General features: G+C 41.7%; 1 protein-coding gene across 2 annotated transcripts in view; it reads left to right on the top strand.

The window, feature by feature from the left end:
- glra1 (glycine receptor, alpha 1) overlaps positions 1 to 20,000 on the top strand; it is a 122,587-nt gene that overhangs the window by 64,996 nt on the left and 37,591 nt on the right. For both annotated transcript variants that reach the window (XM_071901289.2, XM_071901290.2), the window contains 3 exons: positions 8,015 to 8,238; positions 13,263 to 13,345; positions 15,600 to 15,737. In XM_071901289.2, the coding sequence (XP_071757390.1) occupies positions 8,015 to 8,238; positions 13,263 to 13,345; positions 15,600 to 15,737 (445 nt within the window). The remainder of the gene's footprint in view (positions 1 to 8,014; positions 8,239 to 13,262; positions 13,346 to 15,599; positions 15,738 to 20,000) is intronic.

Below are 20,000 nucleotides of genomic sequence, written 5' to 3'. Positions count from 1 at the left end.
GACCACAGAGCACAATGATAGATGGAGTGGCTGCAGTGGCGCAGTGCTTGTTGAAATCCCGGCGGTACATGGCTTTATTCCTGTTTCAGCGCTCTCTCTCCTTCCTCCGTACTCTCTCTCTCTCTCTCTCTCTCTCTCTCTCTCACACACACACACACACACACATACTCCGACACATGCAAACTCTCTTTATCCCACTCTTTCCCTCCCTCCCCCTCCTCTCTCTCTCTCTCTAAATCACACGTGTACACACCAACATCGCTCACTTTATTTCCTCTTGCTCGCTCGCGCTCTCTCTCTCTCTTTCTCACATACACACACACACACACACACAAACCTCGTTCACTTTATTTCCTCTCTCTTTCTGTCTCTCACACATACACACACACACACAAACCTTCACTTTCTTTAGCCCACTCTCTGTCTCAGTCTCTCTCTCTCTTTCTCACACATACAAGATCCTTGGTCACCTTATTTCCCCTCGTTCTCTGTCTTTCTTTCTCTCACACACACACACACTACACACACACACAGACACACACACAGCCCTCGCTCTCTTTATCCCACTCTCTCACACACACAAACCTCAATCACTTTATTTCCCCTTGTTATCTCTCTCTCTCTCACGCTCTCTCTCTCTCTCTCACACACACACAACCCTCGCTCTATCAATCCCTAATACACTCTTTCTCTCTCTCTCTCCATATGAAGACAGCTGAGTACCATGAACAGGCTTTCCACAGTATCACTCACAGTATTATTGCCAGCTTTATCCCTCTCTCTCTCTCTCTCTCTATCTTCCTCACTCTCTCGCTCTTTCTCCCCCCACCCCCTCCCCCCTCTATAGTCTAGTTGTGGCGGTATACAGAGGGACGGCAAACCGGGTGTTCGTTGTTTTTACCGGGAGAACGACGGTAAACTCCGCCACCGCTGTTTAGTAAGCTAATTTCATCAGTCCGGGTTTCAGTGGAGAGTTTTAGCGTCCCATGATGGTGTTAATGCTGTTCCAGAGGCTTTTCCACCCTGATGAGAAGAAAATACTGGAGGAAAACATTGAGTACGGTTATTTTTTTGGCATGGCTATGGGCGACTACAGTCAGAAAATATCACTAACCGAACTGTCTGACAGAATGGATGCAGACACGTACGTTTGTGCACCGGCTCTTGCTGAGATGCATCATTTTCACTAAGTTTCATCAAAATCCAGTCAGGTGTGTCTGAGATATTGTGCTTGACGGACAGATTAACAAACAAACAAACAAACAAATGGAAGCAGACCAATCCATAGATCCACTGTCTGCGGGAACAATCATTTAGGCAAACTATAACCGATTAGATATTTGGAAATTAAGCAAAATATTGAAAACGAACAATTACACAACGCTATTTAAAGTCTCCATGAAATGAACTCCCATTACTTTTACTTCCTAGAAAGCAGAGTATCTTTCATGGTGACCTCGTGCTGCACCAGTAGGCGCAAATATATATTTCTAACCAATAAAAACATCAGATTTTTGAACAGTCCCGTCCCTCCGCACCCCTCCTATCAAATAAAATTGCCTTTCTCTCCCTGACTCATATTCCATTGGTTTAGACTTTTGAATGATTCCTCACTGCATTATGTCCCGCCCCAACATCCTGTTTCAAAAGGAAATGCATCAAATCAAGGAAGTAAAGATGCCTTTCATGGGGTCTTTAAAGCTGCACTATGCATTTTTACACGTTGGCAGCCCCAAATGGCAATTAGAGGTAAATGTATACATTTTGAAGACTTCAATATCCCAGAATTCCTGTAAGGTGAGTGTGTCATTAAACGTCACACAGCTCGCTCATGTTTACTGTGATGCTTTATACCAGAGGAACCACAGAGACGAGAGAGGAGGAGGAGATCTAACGTTTTCTACAAAAAAAAATAAAGTAAATGTCAAATTCTTTGTGATCTCAGCTGATGAGACAGACGGATGATTTTTTTTTTTACTTAAAAATCTTAACAAATTCGATTTAATTGCATCACTGCTTATGGAACGATCAAATCTCTTGTTTATTAAAATCACCTCAGGAACCAGAGAGAAGTTTGATTTGACATCCCATGCTGCCGGAAGTCTCTCTTCACCTCCCCCTTTCCCCTCTCTCTCTATCTCTCTCTCTCTCTCTCTCTCTCTCTCTCTCAATGCGGTGTTGCCTCAGCAGAGCAGATGTGCTGCCATAATGTGTGAGATATTACCTAGCCACCGTAACCTCCTACCTGCCTACCTGAGCGGCATCCAGGGAGCCGGCAGGATGTTATGACAGGCGTGGAATTAGAATATGGCTGCTGCTGTTCCTGTTGTTGTTATTGTTGTCGTTAGGAGGAGGAGGAGGAGGAGGAGGAGAAGGAAAAGGAGGAAGATTGTAGTCTTTCATGCGTGGTTTACTGCCTGAGTTTAATACGCGCTGAAATGAGTGCGGTATTGTGTAAGTACAGCATTTCCTCTGCAAATGGCTTCGTGGTGCTGGTGATGCTGGATGGTAATTTCATGGTTGCACTTCACATTACAATGGCCTCATGCCAGTGTGTTAACCCTGTGTGTTAACCTGCAGCTGCAGCTGCTGCAGAACTCACACTCTTGCTGAACTGCTGCAGCACTTCGCCTCCGTCCCCAAGAGGAAAAAAACAAGTTTTCACAAGGAATCGCTTGGTAACTGCTAGTTTTGTGTTGCAGTACACTAACTTCCAACTGCATGACATTCAATAGAGAATTGTCTGCAGTGCTAAAGCAGGATAGATGTAGCATAAATGCATCAAGGGAGGCTTTTACTAGTAATAACTATCAGTGTAAAGAGCACTAATGGAGGACAGAGGCAGGATAAAGATAAATGCATGTGATCTGGCTGCAGTGGCTGCAGCACTATAGTGCAGGACGGCTGCAGGACGGCTGCAGGACGGCTGCAGGACGGCTGCAGGACGGATGGAGGATGGAAGACTTTTGTGAAGGCTACTATACTGAGAACTGGAACGAGGTAAATTCAGCACACTGCCAAAAAATATGTATAAAAAAAGAAATACATGGTGCTAAACTTAAAGGTGCAAGTGCAAAAAGAAAAAAGGAAAAGACTAGAGAGCAGAAACCTTTAAGTTTAAGTCATGTAATGTTTGTAATAAATGTACTTTTGACTAGATCTTTGGTCCTAGTCATTTTGTTTTTTGGCAGTGTGCAAATATACCTTGTTCCTGTTAGATGGGGGTTTTGTTTTCGCCCCATCCCATCTGTCTGTCTGTCTGTTAGCAGGACATGGATTTGCACAAAACGTTGTGGAAAGGTTGGTCATGGGACAAGGAAGAACTGATTAACATACCAATTGGCCAAAGGGGGCGTTCCGAACAGATTCATGTAACGCCATCAAACTTTGTGGCCAATCAGCAGACAGAAGAAGAGGCAAATCTTCCGTTATTGGTCCAACCAAACAACATGGAGGCACTGGAGAGCTCATTTTTCCAGAACTTGGTCTGCACTTGGGCAACACTAATTGAAACAGAACAGATATAGAGCTGATTGGTCTTCTGGTGTTGAAATAATCAGATAAAATGATTAAAAGTGTGTAGAATGTGAACAGGCAGATCTCATGTCACATTCAGGTCCAGTCAGGAAAATGTGAAACAAGTTGGTGATGTGGCATGGAAGAAATTATTCACTTTTGGTGAAAATCCGACATGTGGAACTGGAATATATTGACTATTGCATAGCGTTGGTAGAGGTATGAACTCTACTAAGTGCCGTATACTCTAATACTGAGAACTGAGAAATGCTAAGTAAAGAATGGAAGGTGGGGCGGGGGGGGGGGTGTTTGGGGCAGTGCAGCAAGAGTTCAGCAACAGAACAGCAAGTATGTAAAAAGTGGGACTTCCATGACGGCTGGATACGTAATTATCTTTGTCTGTGTTGACTGCGTCGGGCCTATTTCCGCCTGCCTCCTGACCTTTTCTAGCCGGTCTCACTGCAGGCGGCGCTGACTGATTATCCCGCCGGCCGCTCCGCTCCTCTCCGCCCGGCTGCTATCTCTCCTCTCTATTCCCTCCTTCCCTCCTTCCGTCGACAGATACTCCTCATTCCGGCGCCATTTCAGGTTATTTATCAAATTCTCGCGCAGAACAAAAGGCGACTTATTTATGAAAGCGTAAAGGTCAGGCTCATTTGTTTCGTCTGAGATATTCCCTCCAATAAACAGTGATAAACGGCGAGGCGTCTCGGGCTGGGGCTGATTGCTATGTGACTGTATCATTACCCCACACACACACACACACCACACACACACACACACACACACTTCTGCCTCTCTTTCAGCACTGTGGCTGATTGCTCCTTTAAATGCCACCCACTGGGGCTGCTGGCATGGCCGTACCTCGCCCCCCTGATGCATTTCGGCTACACCATGCAGCTTAATGATGGCTGCAGAATGGCTGAAGTGGCCCGGCTCCATATTCAGACAATAATTGACAATTAAGGGATAGGGGGTTTGAGCTAAATGCCACCCCATGCTGAATAAAGAAGCTCCATTTCGGATTGGGAAACAGGGAAAGAGGAAGGGGGGGAATTGATACAATAAAGCTCCAAGGCAACGGCAGCTTATATCCTCTATACCTGGATCGATTCATGTGCAGACAATACTGTATGAGAGAGAGAGAGAGAGGGATGGAGAGAGAGAGATACTGGACATGGCAGAGAGAATTTGAATTCTTTATAATCTCATTTCAAGTGACATTTCAACACAACTCAGCTAAAACTCGTCATATTCCTAAAACACATCGTCCAAAGAAAGAATATGCTGTTTATCACAGAGAGAGAGAGAGATACTGTATGAGAGGGAAAGAAAGAAAGATGGAGAATGGGGGAGAGATATTATACATGACAGAAAGGGAGAAAGAAAGAGAGGGAGAGAGAGTGTATTAACAGTGAGAGAGACACTATAGTTGGGGGGGAAATATATATATAGTATATACTGTATGTGTGTGTGTGAACATGAGAGAGAGCAAGAGTACATGACATGAGGTACATGAGGGAAAAAACGGGAAAAGTGAGCAAGAGAGATATTGTACAAGACAGAAAGCGAGGGAGAGAGAGAGAGAGAGATGCTTTCCACCCCACACACACACACACACACACATACACACACACACACTCCTATGATGTGCAGGAAAGTTATTGATCTTCTCCCTTTCAGCTAAGCAGTCGAGGCCGAGGGATTTAAAGCCTGGTGGAAGTTCATTTCCACAGGAGAGTCTGGATTTAACCTCCAGTTTGCTCAGATTATAATATTGACGATCCCAGCTGGTCGAGGCGGACGCAGCCTTTCAAAACTGACTGACAAAAATGACTGTACTTGTTATTTTGATTCAGCATTTTTGATTCGGATCAATACACACTGATCAGCGGCTGTCGTGGTTTCGGGGTGTCGCAAGATCAGTCGTGGAATTTGAAAAGCTAAAATGTTATTTACACACGGCTGGTGTCATGTAGGGATCCCCAACCTCTGCTTTTTGTGAAACGCATTCACACAGAATAGTGAAATTTGCTGAAATCACCACTGCCCCGGATGCAGTTGTATGAGATTTTACAATTTGTCATTTTGCCAGTGTTCAGCCAAAGTTGAGATATGATGATAATGATGATAAAAGCAAATAAAAACAGATTAGATTAAGGTTTGGTAAATGGTCAAATAAGAAAAACTTCCAAAAAAACTTCACTGTAAAAAACTTCTTTGCTATTTCAGTGTCAAACTACTTCCTAACCCTAACTCCATAATGAAGGCCGCAAACATGTTGGAAGTTGTTTTAAATATGTTTTTTTTAATTAACTAGCCATGAGGTAATGGATTTTTACATTTTTGCCTGAAGAATGCCTTGGAAATCCTTCCTTTTTACATTACATTACGTCATTTAGCAGACGCTTTTCTCCAAAGCGACTTACAATAAGTACATTTTTGTCAACATTGTCAACATTTTTTTTTCACTTGAGGAGTCTCTATCTTTTCTTCTTTGAATGGTCTGCAATCCGGTTGAAAATGTAGGTTCAGCCTGCAGTCCATCTTTCACTCATCCATCTCTCTCTCTCTATCTGACCGCTATGTCTCTCCATCTGCCTGAGAGACTGAGGAGGGAACTGCAGATAACCCAACACACGTCTGTCTGCCTGTCTATACATCTGTATATATTTCTTTATTTAAGACAACCTCTTTTTTGAGATTAGGTGTTTTTATTGTCCATTTTTTCTAAATACTACTAACTTTAGCTGTATAGCACTAAAAAACTGTTTACAGAGTGCTTTAACAACCAAAAAACAGCAAACACCATACTCCCAAAACCAATTAAAACAAGTAGAAAGATAAGAATAGAAAGTACAAACAATATAACAGTAAAATATAACATAAGTAAGATATCGCCTCTGACAATAGGTTTTAATTAGTAATTTAAAAGGTGATAGTGATTCTGCTGATCGATCCTCAGGCAGGTCGTGCCGGAGGTAAAAAACCCGCTCGACTTTTTTAGTCTTAAAATGATGAAGAGGATCTGAAGCTGCACACCGGCTCACAGAGGGTTAAAAGATCTGTCATACAGCTCTGGGGCCAGAACTAACCATGATCAGTAAAATCTCATGAATTCAAAGGAAAAAACGACATCTATCCATCCATCCATCCATCCATCCATCCATCCTCTAAACCCGATCTGTCAGTCTATCTCTGTCTCCCCATCTCTCTGGATGGGATTAAAGTGAGCGTCTTCTTGAGTCGGCAGTGCAGTGACCCTTGACGAGACTTTTTATCCTTCCCTCCGTCGTCTTTCCCTTTCCTGAGTGAGAGACTTGTTTTTTATATATTGGCAGAATCTGCTTTGTCAAAGTCCTGTCTCTCACTTTTTTCCACCTGTTTATAACTATTGGTATTATTTTCTTCGTTCCATCGGTTTCCTCCGACCGAATTTCGGTATTACACTTGTTCAAACTGAAAGGTTTAATAAACATAAAGAAAGTGATTCACTTAACCACAATTCAGTGACAAGAATCCTTTTATATATTGCCAGAATCTGCTTTGTTCGCGTTTATATGCTAGAAGTGTGATTTTCACACTGTTCCTCCATACAGTGGCAGTGAATGGAGAGAGAAAAAACAATTCTCCAACCTCCTCTACCGGAGCAACAGATCACAGAATCACTGATTTTGGGGGTTTTATCATGGAGGAAGAGACACAACCCAACACACTACCAAAGTTACACAGAGCTTCAAAGGAAAAATCCACCCACAGATACTCTTACACCAATGCATTCCGGAAATTTTGTGTTTTTGCAATTTCGTTTTTATGGCTTTCGACAAACTGCAGAGAACTTGTTGCATTCAACTGAGGGTTATAGATGTAAGTGGAGAGAGTGATAGCGACGGTGTAGGAAGAGCAAAAGGGTGAGAGTTTTTCCAGTCAAGAAAACTGGAAATATAACATCCAGTGGTCACAGCTCGCTCGTCTCCACTGCGTTTTTAAACCCAACTGGTCTGACCACTTGAGTAGAAACCAGCTTCCAGTAGAGAGCTTTTCCCAATACAACTTCAGACTTGTGTTGTATAATTTGGGAAATTCTGATACTGCTAGAAATCTTCCATTTTCTTTCCCTTCCTGGCCAGCTACTTCTCTTGTTGTTTCTATTGGACGTGAGAGAGTGTGTGAGAGTTTCATCACAACACGCAATGCAAAAATTCAACTAAACTGAACTTTGGGAAGGGAAACAAGCTCAGTGCAGCGAAAATGAGCTCATGTGCGGCACCAGCCATCGGAAATAATGGGTTTTAGTTAACGCATCCTATGTGAAACCAGCTTTATTCTCAATGACGCTGCCAATCATTATCACTAAGTATCTGATGAATTGTTTTTTTCCTCATCTATCCATCCATTCATCCAGGATGGAGGATTCCACTGAACCTCTCCTTCCTGTTTGCCGCTCTCCCTCCTCCTTAACGTCCACATGTTGTCTGTCCCGTCTGTTTCCCCGCAGGACTACAGAGTGAATATCTTCCTGAGACAGCAGTGGAACGACCCTCGGCTGGCCTACAGCGAGTATCCCGACGACTCGCTGGACCTCGACCCCTCCATGTTGGACTCCATCTGGAAGCCTGACTTGTTCTTTGCCAACGAGAAGGGGGCCAACTTCCACGAGGTCACCACCGACAACAAGCTGCTCCGCATCTCCAAAAACGGCAACGTGCTCTACAGCATACGGTGAGCCCGGGAACGCGTGACGGCTTCATTTGGCTCGTTTACAGGCACTGAGAGTTCCCGAGAATTTCAGATAAGCGGGTTTATGTTGTTATATCTCATCGCTGTCCTTGGATCAATTTCTTTACAAGTTCGCCGTTTTGTTCCAGTAGTCGACAGCCCAAACATTGTCCAGCGGGTGTTGAGAATGTTTCTTGACCCTGCGGCTGCACAAAAACAGCAGCAATGCATTATAAATGTGAAACGATCGATGACAAAAATCAACCAGTTTTTTTCCCCATCTCTTAAAAGTTATTTCAGAATTCTTACGTTTTTGAAGGAGACAATTTGTATTGAACATCCTTTGGCAATGTTCTCATATGTGCTGGATATGTATTGGATATCCTTTGCAAAAGATACAATTTTAGGCATTTAACTGTTATTGTATGTGCATGAATGGATCCAGGTAGAGGATATAAACTGCTGTTGCCTTGGAGCTTTATTGTATAAATTCCCCCTTTCCTCATTCCCTGTTTCACAATCAGAAACAGAGCTTCTTTATTCAGGATGGGGCGGCATTTAGCTCAAACCCCCTATCCCATAATTTTAGGTGTTTAGCTGTTGCTCCAGCTGGTGTACTCATTTGCTCTTACGATATGTACAACAATAGAATAAGCTTCATCTTCCTCGATTGCCAACATTACAAGAACCGGGAGGTCAAGGGTCAGAACCATCGTGCGCTGACACTAGATGGAACAAATTTCCCTGTAACTCTAGAATGATCATTTATTATGAGAGAAGTGCTAAGAAAAGGAATTAAAAATTGAATTTTTGGAGATTTTTTAAAGAAATGAGAACATGTTAAGGCAGAAGATGAGGGAGACAGGATGTGAGACATGAGATATTTATCGAATATATGAGATATTAGTCTACAATGGAAGATAGGGAGTGATGCTGCTGTTCTGACTGGACTGAGAAGGACAATTTCCTTGTATTCGAGACCTTCATCTTATGCAGTAGAGTGTTTTTTTTATCCTCAAAGTTGGAGGCTGTTATTCCTATTCTTGGTCCCTCCAAGATGTCCCGTCCAAGGCTCTCAGAGTTATAGCCGCCTTCAGCTGACAAACGTTTCAGCTTCCTCCTCCTCCTCCTCCTCCTCCTCCTCCTCTTCCTCCTCACTTTATTGCCTCGGCTCAGGGGCGAATGAGAAAACGCCGGCGCAACAGCCATGGTAATGGACTCGGCCTGTTAGTATTCCAGCAGTGTATCTGATCCGTTATCAGCCTCGGTTTTCACCTTCGTGTCCAGGAGGAGGAGGAGGAGGAGCGGGATTGGCCCTTTATAAATAGCATCAGAAAAGGCAGCGAGACGCACCCTTCACCCTTCACCCCCCCCTCCACCCCCCCGCCGTCCCCGCCGCTTTCATTTCTTACCTTGACACCATCAAAATGAACCCTCCGTTGATCAGCTTGATCTCGGAGCGACGAGGCGGCTCTGGATATTAAACCGTCCGTGGGGAGAGAGAGAGAGTGGGTCTTGTAAATGTTGTTTACTCTGTCTGTGATGTTTATCGGCCCACAGTCGCGTTACGAGGGGAAGTCATGACCGAAGGCTGCCGCGTCTCCTCCGAGATGAAAGCGAACTTGTCGAGATTTGGATGACGAGATCCACACATCGCCTACTGTACATCAGAAGGGAATGCAGGGTTCTCTCTGAACTGATATGCAGTCCCATGTGCATTAGCTACAGTATATCAAAAGGGAAATCTAAGAAAATTTCATTGGAAGGGTTCTATTACAAAATGATTTATGTACACTTTGAAAAAAATATATATCTAAAGTTCATCCTTCATTATCTCTAAAATGAAGTGGATCCAGCCTGTAGAAGTGTCAACTAAGGACTTAATTTACACTCTGTCCTTTGAAAGATACCATAATTTGTTTTAGTTCAGTTTTGTCAGGTTGTGTGTCACTTTTTTCAAACATTGGATATCTCATTTTGAAGTCTGAATTTATTTGTCAGCATACAGAAAATCATTACATCAAATATCTTCAGTGGCAACCAGTGTAGAAGACACCAAATCCTGCATCTATCTTGCATTAGTACTGCAGCATTTTCCAAGTAATTCCTCTTGCATTGGAGCAAAAGCATAAACAGGAAGGAAGGAAAATGTTCAGCAACACTTGGTGGTAGAATATGGAGTCCTTTATTGAAACCAATACGTTTTGCGTTAAAGGACTAAAGGACTTCATATTATGCTATGTTTAAGCAGCTTGTTTGGGGGGTGAAGCAGCTGCAGAACTGTTCTCTAAAGTGGAGCAAAAGCACACAAACACTGCCAGGGTTAGGGGTTCAATTCCCTGTGTAGCTCGATGGGTAGAGCAAGGCACTAACACTGCCCAGGGTTTGGGGTCAATTCATGAATGAACTCCATCAATTCCAGTTCAGCTGAGGAACTGGAATTGGACTTTGAAAAAACCTAGAGGAAACAGAATTGGAATTGAATTGGAGTTTCAGGAAGTTGAATTTAATTCAATGAAAGTCTGTGAAATTCCATGTTTTTTGGGGGTTTTTCTTCCCACATATCTGAGATTACACGTAGTGTTATATATTATCAATACTGAATATCATCAAATGTTAAAGGTTCCTTTCAGGTGGTATTTGATGAACATATAATCGTAATACATACATTATGATTGAATGTATTTGATTTGTTTAATTGGAATTTACCATGCATTCTCAATTCAATTCATGAATGGCCCCAACCCTGGTACATGTAATATTAAATAATATTAAATATCCATGTTTTCAGCTAAACAGAGCTACAGACGGACATGTGCAGGCTCTGCAGCAGCGTCAGCAGCTCACAGACACAAACCACACCGCTGAACCTTCTTTCTGAGAAAGTGGGCCGTCTGTGAAAGCTACAGCGGTATCATGTGCAGCACATATTCAGCATCCTGTCACAATGTGCAGACGCGGCAAAGTTTATCTGGTACATCAGGCCGGCCGGACATGTGTGTTGTCGCTGCGGGTGTCCTGTTGGATACACAGCGGCGTACAGAGAGACCTGCAGGAACATCATCTCCTCTGCATCTCAACCCCCTGAAAGCTCTGACACTGCAGTATTTAAGCAGAGGGGGAATGGGCTTTCCCATTCAAATCAATATTATTGAACATAGCGGTGATACCCAAGAGGGCGTTCTTTAGTGTGATTATGGTACAGTGGTGATGAAATAGGCATAAGAATATCCTCAAGGGTGTTATGGCTGTTATACAACATTAATCAACATCTGCATACAATCAATACAAGACAAGTTTTCTTGAAAGTAAAGTACGTACATGAGAATGAAAAACAGGAAAAAGCAAGAAAGACAGATAATTTGCTTCCTGGATACCACAAGATACAACATAGCTACCAGTAAAGCACCACTAGCAGTGCATTATGGGAACTATCAGCACGGTAGGAACATGTCTTTGCCGATCTCCACTTTTGATAGTTTCATGTTATTGCAGGGTTTATTTGAATATAGGATGGGTTCAGTTAGTTTCATCACCATAGGACCATTGAAACCTAGTAAAAACTCACTGTATAATTAGAGGGGTTCATTAAAAAAAAAAGGGCTTATAAAGGTCCTTAATTTGAATGATTGGCTACATTTACAGGCACGGAGGATTCTGTTTTTAACCTTAAAGCCTTTTTAAGCTTCAGAATTGCATTAGAATAACCTGGTTAAGCTCTCAGACTCGATTATGAGAAACCCAGTTAAAATGCCGGAGTTACTCCCATATTAACAGGTTACTGTGGCATGGACACTATATACCCAATTTAAAAAAGAAAGTTAACTGATAGCTCAATATTTAAAAACACAGATGACAACATCCTCTAAAATGTTAATGTTTGTAATAGCCAAAGAATTCAATAATAGCAGATATTGAGGTTTACTCTCCTGCAGCAGTCATATTGTCTGAGTACTTCTTTTATTCCTCTAATGGTGGAGATCTCATTTGGGAATGAAACTCTTTAATTTCAATAATGCATGGGCATCAATTTGAAAACAAGGCTTTTTCCTTAATTCCTGTAAAAAGTTGACTTTTTCGGAGACACGCTGCTTCCATCTGACAACAGAAATTTATTGACTCAGAAATTGAACATGTCGCTACAACAAGGAAGAGCATTTTATTCACCGTTCCTGCAGCAGTTTGCCCTGAAAACCTTCTGAGTTTCTCCATGTTAGCGTTATCAAAAATTCAACACACCTGTCCTGCTACAGGAGTTCGTCCTGTTTGTCATCCAAAAACCAGGAAGAGCCTGCGGTGAAACCATCGGCTGTGACATCACACCGCCTCCTGACAGGCCTCGTCCTGCTGGTACTTACTGCAGCATTGTTGCTTTGCTGCTGTAGTTTTCCCCCCATGTGATAATATTAGTTAGTAAAAACTTATTTATACAGCGACTTTTTAAAAACACACAGTTTACAAAGCTCTTCACAAAGAGAGAATAAAAAGAAAGAAAAGACATGAAATATATAAATGGATTGGCGGAGGTTCTTATTATTTTAGGGGGGTTCTGGAAAAAAAGTGCATTTCTTACCCTGCCTGGGACTATAGAAATATGTCAACCAGAACCGCTATTCCTAATGTCTCCCTGCTGCTGTCTGATAATTTTGTCAATTTTGTTTTTCAAGTGAAGCGATCAAACTCGAAAGTAAAGCGAGTCTGTGTGAACGTACAGTGAAATGTAAATGGTTGGTTGTAATGTTGGTGATCTTATGCTATTGTTGCACTCATTAGAATAAGAGCATCGGCTAAATGGCTAAAAATAATGCCTGAAAATGCAAAACAATGTAGTAATATTTATCAGTTTCACACTGTATATCCTGGTATTTCAGTCCAGGTTGGTGTTTGGTGCAGCGGCTTGGCACTGGCTGGTTGAATAACACCGATAAAACCCTGGATAATCCTCTTATTACTAAGTGATGCTGTGTGTGTGTGTGTGTATGTGTGTGTGTGTGTGTGTGTGTGTATGTGTGTGTGTGTGTTGGCAGAATAACACTGGTCCTGGCCTGTCCCATGGATCTGAAGAACTTCCCCATGGACGTCCAGACCTGCATCATGCAGCTGGAGAGCTGTGAGTACACACACACACACACACTCACACACACACACACACACACACACACACACACACTCACACACACACACACACACACACACACACAAACACACACACACACACAAATAGTCCATTTACACACATAGACTTACTCCTACTTTCTTCTTTATCCCCATATATGCGTGCTAGGACATGCACGTGTGCACACACACACACACACACACACACACACACACAATCCATTTGCACACACAAGCAGAAACACAAACACACACATTCATTACTATTATCTCTCCAACACATGCATGCAAACATCTATGCATATTAACAAACACAAATTTCCATTTACACACACACAAACAGATGAAAACACTGTCCGATTACACACACACACACACACACAGAGGTACATGGGGAGCATCAGTCAGCGGGCGTCTGGCAGGCTGCTGGATGTGATATAGATTTCTCTGCAGCCTTTTCATTGTTCTAACAGACGTGAGATGAATCACAGAAACACTGCAGCTGAAGTTCAAAGTCCGCTGTATTTATAGAGAGAGTTGGGTTTAAAAAAAAACACACAATGCTCATAGGCACCGTACACACTTTTGGTATCAGTGCTGATTTTAAGGCATCAAAAGTTAGCGACAGATACGGAGAATGGGACAACGGGACTCTAAAATTTCAGAATTAGTATTGCTGTTGAAAAATGTTCCTATGATAGCCAGCTCTACTTTCTTTCTTAGAAAATGTGAAGGTTTCTTAAAGGAACAGTTCGCCCCAAAATGAAAATTCTGTCATTATCCATTATCATACCAGTCGAAACTCCATTGAAGTTTGTTGTGCCACCAAACACACAGCTAATTCTATCTAAGCTTTCTCCCAGTTGAAGTGAATGAGGTTCGGTTGTTTACAGTTCTAAAAAGGGGCAGAAATTGACCATCAAATTTTTCTAAACAGCTTGTGCAGCATAATCCAAGTGTTTTGTAGCCAAACGATTACACTGTAAGTCCAAAACACCTATATTTACCTCAGTATGTAGCGTTATTCTAGGTAGATAAAACAGTAAATATTTCTTATATAGTGTGGAAACCAAAACCAGGAAATGGGCTGATCTGGTTTACGACTCACCAGCCAACAGGGAGGAGGTTGGGGGCGGTGCCTGCTAGCACAGCAAGCTCACTATTGGCTGGTGAGTTGGAAACACGATCAGGCGACTTCCTTGTTTTGGTTGTCACACTATACAAGAAGAAATCACTGTTTCCTTTACCTAGAACAACGCTACATAATGAGGTGAACCACATCACACAGTCACAGGGACTTACAGTGCAATTGTTAAGCTACGAAACACTTGGATGATGCTGCACACGTTATGTAGAGAAAATACATTTTTCTGCCATTTTACGGCCATTTTCTGCCCATTTTGGAGCGTTAAACAACCAGACTCCATTCACTTCAATTGTCTGGGTGAAGGAGTACATTCAGTGCAAGACTCGTTCCACCGAGATGCACCGCAGAGCGCCACAGGAAGTCATTCCTGCCTGTCGCCATCAGACTTTTCAACTCCTCCCTCAGAGTGTCAGACACTCTGAGTCAATAGACTGGACCTTGGACTTATTTCACCCCAGTCAGCAGCTTAATAACCCCATAATTTATAACGTATATTTTAAACTGTGCAATACTGATTCCGGTAATAATTTTGTGCAATAATTTAAAACAAAGGGGAAGGAAAAAGCAGGAGTGAAAGGCCCAGGTCCTTATTTCTATATTATTGTTGTTATATATTGTAGTATAATGCACATACTTTACTTTTTTTTTTTTTGCACATATTTTTATAATGCACATACTTTACATATTGTTATTTTATTGTAGTATAATGCACATATTCTACCTATTTTTATATTTATTTTCTTATTTTCTTATTTCTATTTTTCTTATAATTTCTCTATGCCTATATATATTTCTGTGAGCAACTGCAACGAAACCCAATTTCCCCTCGGGGATCAATAAAGTATTTCTGATTCTGATTCTGATTCTGAACTGTGTGTTTGGTGGATGTAAAAACTTCAGTGGAGGTGAATAGATCATTTAATTTCGGGGTGAAGCGTTCCTTTAACCCCCGCCCCGCTCCAGAGGTTGACCCCGCGCCCCAAACAGCGGGGGGGAACAGACAACTTCCTCCTTGGGTGGATGAATAAATCATGTCACCTGATGAAAACATTTCCCGCTCAGCCGTCTAACCTCTGTGTGTGTGCGCTGCGCTCTCCTCCAGTCGGCTACACCATGAACGACCTCATATTCGAGTGGGACGAGAAGGGGGCCGTGCAGGTGGCGGACGGCCTGACGCTACCTCAGTTTATACTCAAAGAGGAGAAGGATCTGCGCTACTGCACCAAGCACTACAACACAGGTCAGTGGGACGCAACCGTGTGTTTCTGCTGGTTAAGCTCATGTCTCTCTCTCTCTCGCTCTCTTATTCTTTCTATCTGTTGCAGCTCTTTCTCTTCCAACACAGCCTCAAACAATTTCCTGAAATGAGCACAAACTCTGAAACATGCAGTAGATTATGTATCGTGGACACAAGCAATGTGAAGATTACGTTGATATGATAATAGCAGGAATTGGACACTTGGCCATTTTTACGTGTTTATTATGGGAAAAATGTAGCTAAAGGTTGAGTTTAGGCAAGTAAAATAACTTTGGTTGAGGTTAGGTTATGGTTTTGGTCATGGTTAAACAACCAAAAACTCACTGAAAATGAAAACTTGAGTTGGGAATTGAACCTCCACACCCTTACTGTCCACCGTCAAACTACTTCCAGTTTCTAGTCCTGTCTCCTCCACCTAATCCCATCCTGCTGGAGAAACTAATTTCTACCACTTTCATGCACAAAGTGTGTTATTTGCATTTTAAAACGTGCTTATTTCACAAAACTTCACAAAACAAGGCTCTCTCTCTCTCTCTCTCTCGCTCTCTCTCTCTGTCACTCTCTCTTTAAAGGCAAAATCTGAAACCTTTCCATATAAATAAATGTCCGTTTTGCTACTTTCGATTGCTGATTGATACTGTGCAATTCAACCAGTTCATAAAAGCTCTGACATTTGCTGCTGTAAACACCTGCTGCAAGAAATTATGCGTTTTAAATTTACAGTAGCAACAATAGCAGTTTGTGTGGAATAAATATAAGAAGTATAAGAAGCCTTTATTGTTACAGCAAACACCAAAGCAATGGCCGCTTACCGCCAAAGGTGCCAAAGGTGCCAAAATCAAGAAAAATATATTTCAATACAAATTTACTCTCCTTTCTCCTCACTCTCTCTGTCTCCCCTCACATTTTCTCCTCTTATCCTTATCTTATTCTTTCACATAAACACACAATCTCTCTCTCTCTCTACCTCGTTCTGTCTCTTTCTCCGTCGCTCTCCCCATCTCTCTCTTCTTCTTCTCCTTCCAACCGCCCTATCTTGTCTCTCTCTCTCCCTCCTTTTTTTTAATCTCTCCCCATGTATTTTCCGTCTTTATCACACTTTGCATTGTAAAAGACAGAGGGTTGAGAGAAGAAGAGGAGAAGGGATAATAACCCAAGTAAAGAGCGAGTCGAGCCAAAGAGAAGACAGACAGATCTAAATATCCAAAATCCCGACGACGGGAGAATATTATCTAAAGACTCGGCAATCACACGCTTGAAATTGAGAGAGGGAGACTTCAAAACTGCTGCCTGCCTGGAGAGCTGAGCTGGAGTCAACACTGGGAACCGCATGAGACGGAGACAGAGAATTAAATGTTTTATTTTACTGTCCAAAATATGTGGAATTAAGAGAGAAACGCTAGTCTGAATTTGAAATTTATTATTCTCTATAAATCGGTAACACTTTACAATAAGGGTACACTAAGTTAAGGGTTAGTTAATGCTAAATTAACAGTTAACTAATGTGTAATTTACTAATGGTGTTCATGTTAACTAAGGTATTCATTTATACATTATTTAATAGTTTATAAAGATGACTATTAAATAATGTATAAATTAATACCTTAGTTAACATGAACACCATTAGTAAATGATCACCAGACACATTAGTTAACTGTTAATTAAGGGTTAGTTAATGCTTATTAAGCATTAACTAACCCTTAATTAATGTACCCTTATTGTAAAGTGTTACCTATAAATCTTTTTCTCTCCATTGTCATGAAACTCGGTGAAGAGGAAAAGACTGTTGATAGGAAGTTTGAAATAACCTTTGACTTATTTAATTTATTCCTTATTAAAACATAATCACGCTTTATTTTCTCTATAGATAATACCAACATAATGTAGTTTTTTAAGTTTCTTCAACTTCTATACTTGTTTTTACTTTTCTGTCTCTATGATCTTATTCTAAGATAAATGTAATGGACTTATTAGTTTACGATGCACAGAAATACTTTTCAAATCTGGTTCTCTACCGTTCATGCCGATAGTTTACTTGAATTGAAAATTTGGATTGATAAGGATGATTTGAGAGAGAAATGAAATGGAGAGGAGAGGGCTGGGAAGGAGAGAATAAGAGGCCAGGATTGGAAAAAGAGGAGAAAACAGAAGAAGAGAGGAGATGAAAAGAGCGGGGAGTACAGGAAAGGATAAGAGAAGGGAGGATTGGAAAGGAGAGAAAGAGAATAGCAACTACATGGAGATGGAGAGGAGAGAGAGGAGAGAAGAGGAGGTGAATAGAGAGTACAGGGAAGGATAGAGGAGATGAGAGAGAGGAGAAGAGAAGAGAGGAGAAGGGAATAGCAGCATATAGGAGAGGATAAAAGAGGAAGAGAAAGGATAAGAGTGGAGTAAAGCATAGAAAAGAACAAAACAGAAGGGGAGAAGAAGAGAAAATAAGAGAGGAGAGGAAAGGAAGAGAGTTCAGTAAAGGACTGAAGACAAGAGAAGGGGAAAGGAAAGGAAAGGAAAATAGCAGAGTACAGGAGAGGAGAAGAAAAGATTGGAAAGGACAGGAGATGCGAATAGCAGAAAATACAGGAGAAGAAAAGAAGAGGATAGAGGAGAGAACTGGAGAGGAGAAAAGAAGAGGGTTGGAGAGGAGAGGAGAGGAAAGCGCTGCACGTTGGGGAGGATTGGAGTAGAAGAAGAAGAGTAGAAAAATTCAGGAAAAGAGAGGAGGAAGGAGAGAGCGGCAGAGAGGACGGGGGCGGACGCCACGCTCTGTTTCTCCCTCCAGGTCTTCCAAGTGTGGCTGAAAACCATCTGTCCGGTCAAACCTCGCCAGTCCACCGCTCACACACACACACACACACACACACACACACACACTCACACACACACACACACACACTCACACACTCCACAGAAAACAGAAAAAATCTCTGTTCGGATGCTGTAAGATAGAAGGAAAAAGCACTAAAAAAAATGGACGGAGATGCTTAACAGATATTTGGGAGGGTTAGTTTCATTTTGGTCGACACAAACAGAGAGCACGGAAACAGAATTACATGTCTTGTTTAATTTTAATTTATGTCATTTTTCAGCCAAAAATTAAAGGATAAACACAGAGGAATTGGAAAATAAAATGTATTGCGGATTTAAACTACAAGGACTCACAATGAAATGAAAAATGGCTTTTTCGCTTGTTAGCTAATTTTCATAATATACACCAAGTGAACAATAAACGGCAAAAAAAAAAGCAATTTACAGTTTTTATTTTCTTGTATTTTATATCAAAATCACATTCCCTTTACTTCCTGGAAAACAGTGTATTTTCAGTAGATGCTGTACCAGTAGGCATTTCAAAAAAATTCCAACCAGTAACACCATTATAGATTTTTGAATATCCTTCCCATCATATAAAACTGTCTTTCTCTCCCTAAAAGATACTGCCATCCCATTGGTTTACACCACCAGTCACTTTTGAATGATCACTCCCCCGTTACGTCCCGCCGAATTATGGAAGCATGACGCTCTCAAATGACAAGTAGATGCATAGCAGATATTTCCATTTTTATTTAGTCTGTAGGTCTTGTCACTATCAGGCTGACCGGGGTTTTTTCTTAACATTAAATCTTGAAGATAAAAAGATGAAAGCAGCACTTTTGCTGCAATCCATAATTTTGAATTACTACGCACCTTTTTCTAGGTGAAATAGTTGTTCTTTTATAGGCAAATGGTAGTAAAAAAAGAGACAGTGTGCATTTGCTCTCTTCATTAGCATTAAATCTTAACATTTTACCTCCCATTTCCCTGAATGGAGGAAAACAACAGCAGAACATGTTGAGACGCATTTCCAAAAAACACAAAAATCAAACTCGCATGGAAACCTGCTTCTGCAAAATGAAACGTCGCATGGAAACCCGTCGCTAAAACACCAAACCATCGCTCTAAGTTGAAGTGTGTGTGTGTGTGTGTGTGTGTGTGTGTGTGTGTGTGCGCGCAGCAGTAGGCTGATTAGTTCAGATTCAGAGCCATCACTCATACAGAGGTTGACTTCTGCTGTCGCCGCTGCGGAGATGAATGATCCACCTCCAGACGAAAAGCCTTGACACGGCTCAGTACAGACACACACACACACACACACACCACAAACACACACACACACACACACCACAAACACAGATACACACACGCACAGGCACACAACATAGATGCACATGCTCACACACACACACACAAATCCACACACACTGACAAATA

Source organism: Centroberyx gerrardi, chromosome 16, assembly GCF_048128805.1.
Source record: "Centroberyx gerrardi isolate f3 chromosome 16, fCenGer3.hap1.cur.20231027, whole genome shotgun sequence".
NCBI classification, from domain to species: domain Eukaryota; kingdom Metazoa; phylum Chordata; class Actinopteri; order Beryciformes; family Berycidae; genus Centroberyx; species Centroberyx gerrardi.
The sequence above is the reverse complement of the archived record's forward strand: the minus strand, read 5'-3'. Positions and strand labels throughout refer to the sequence as shown.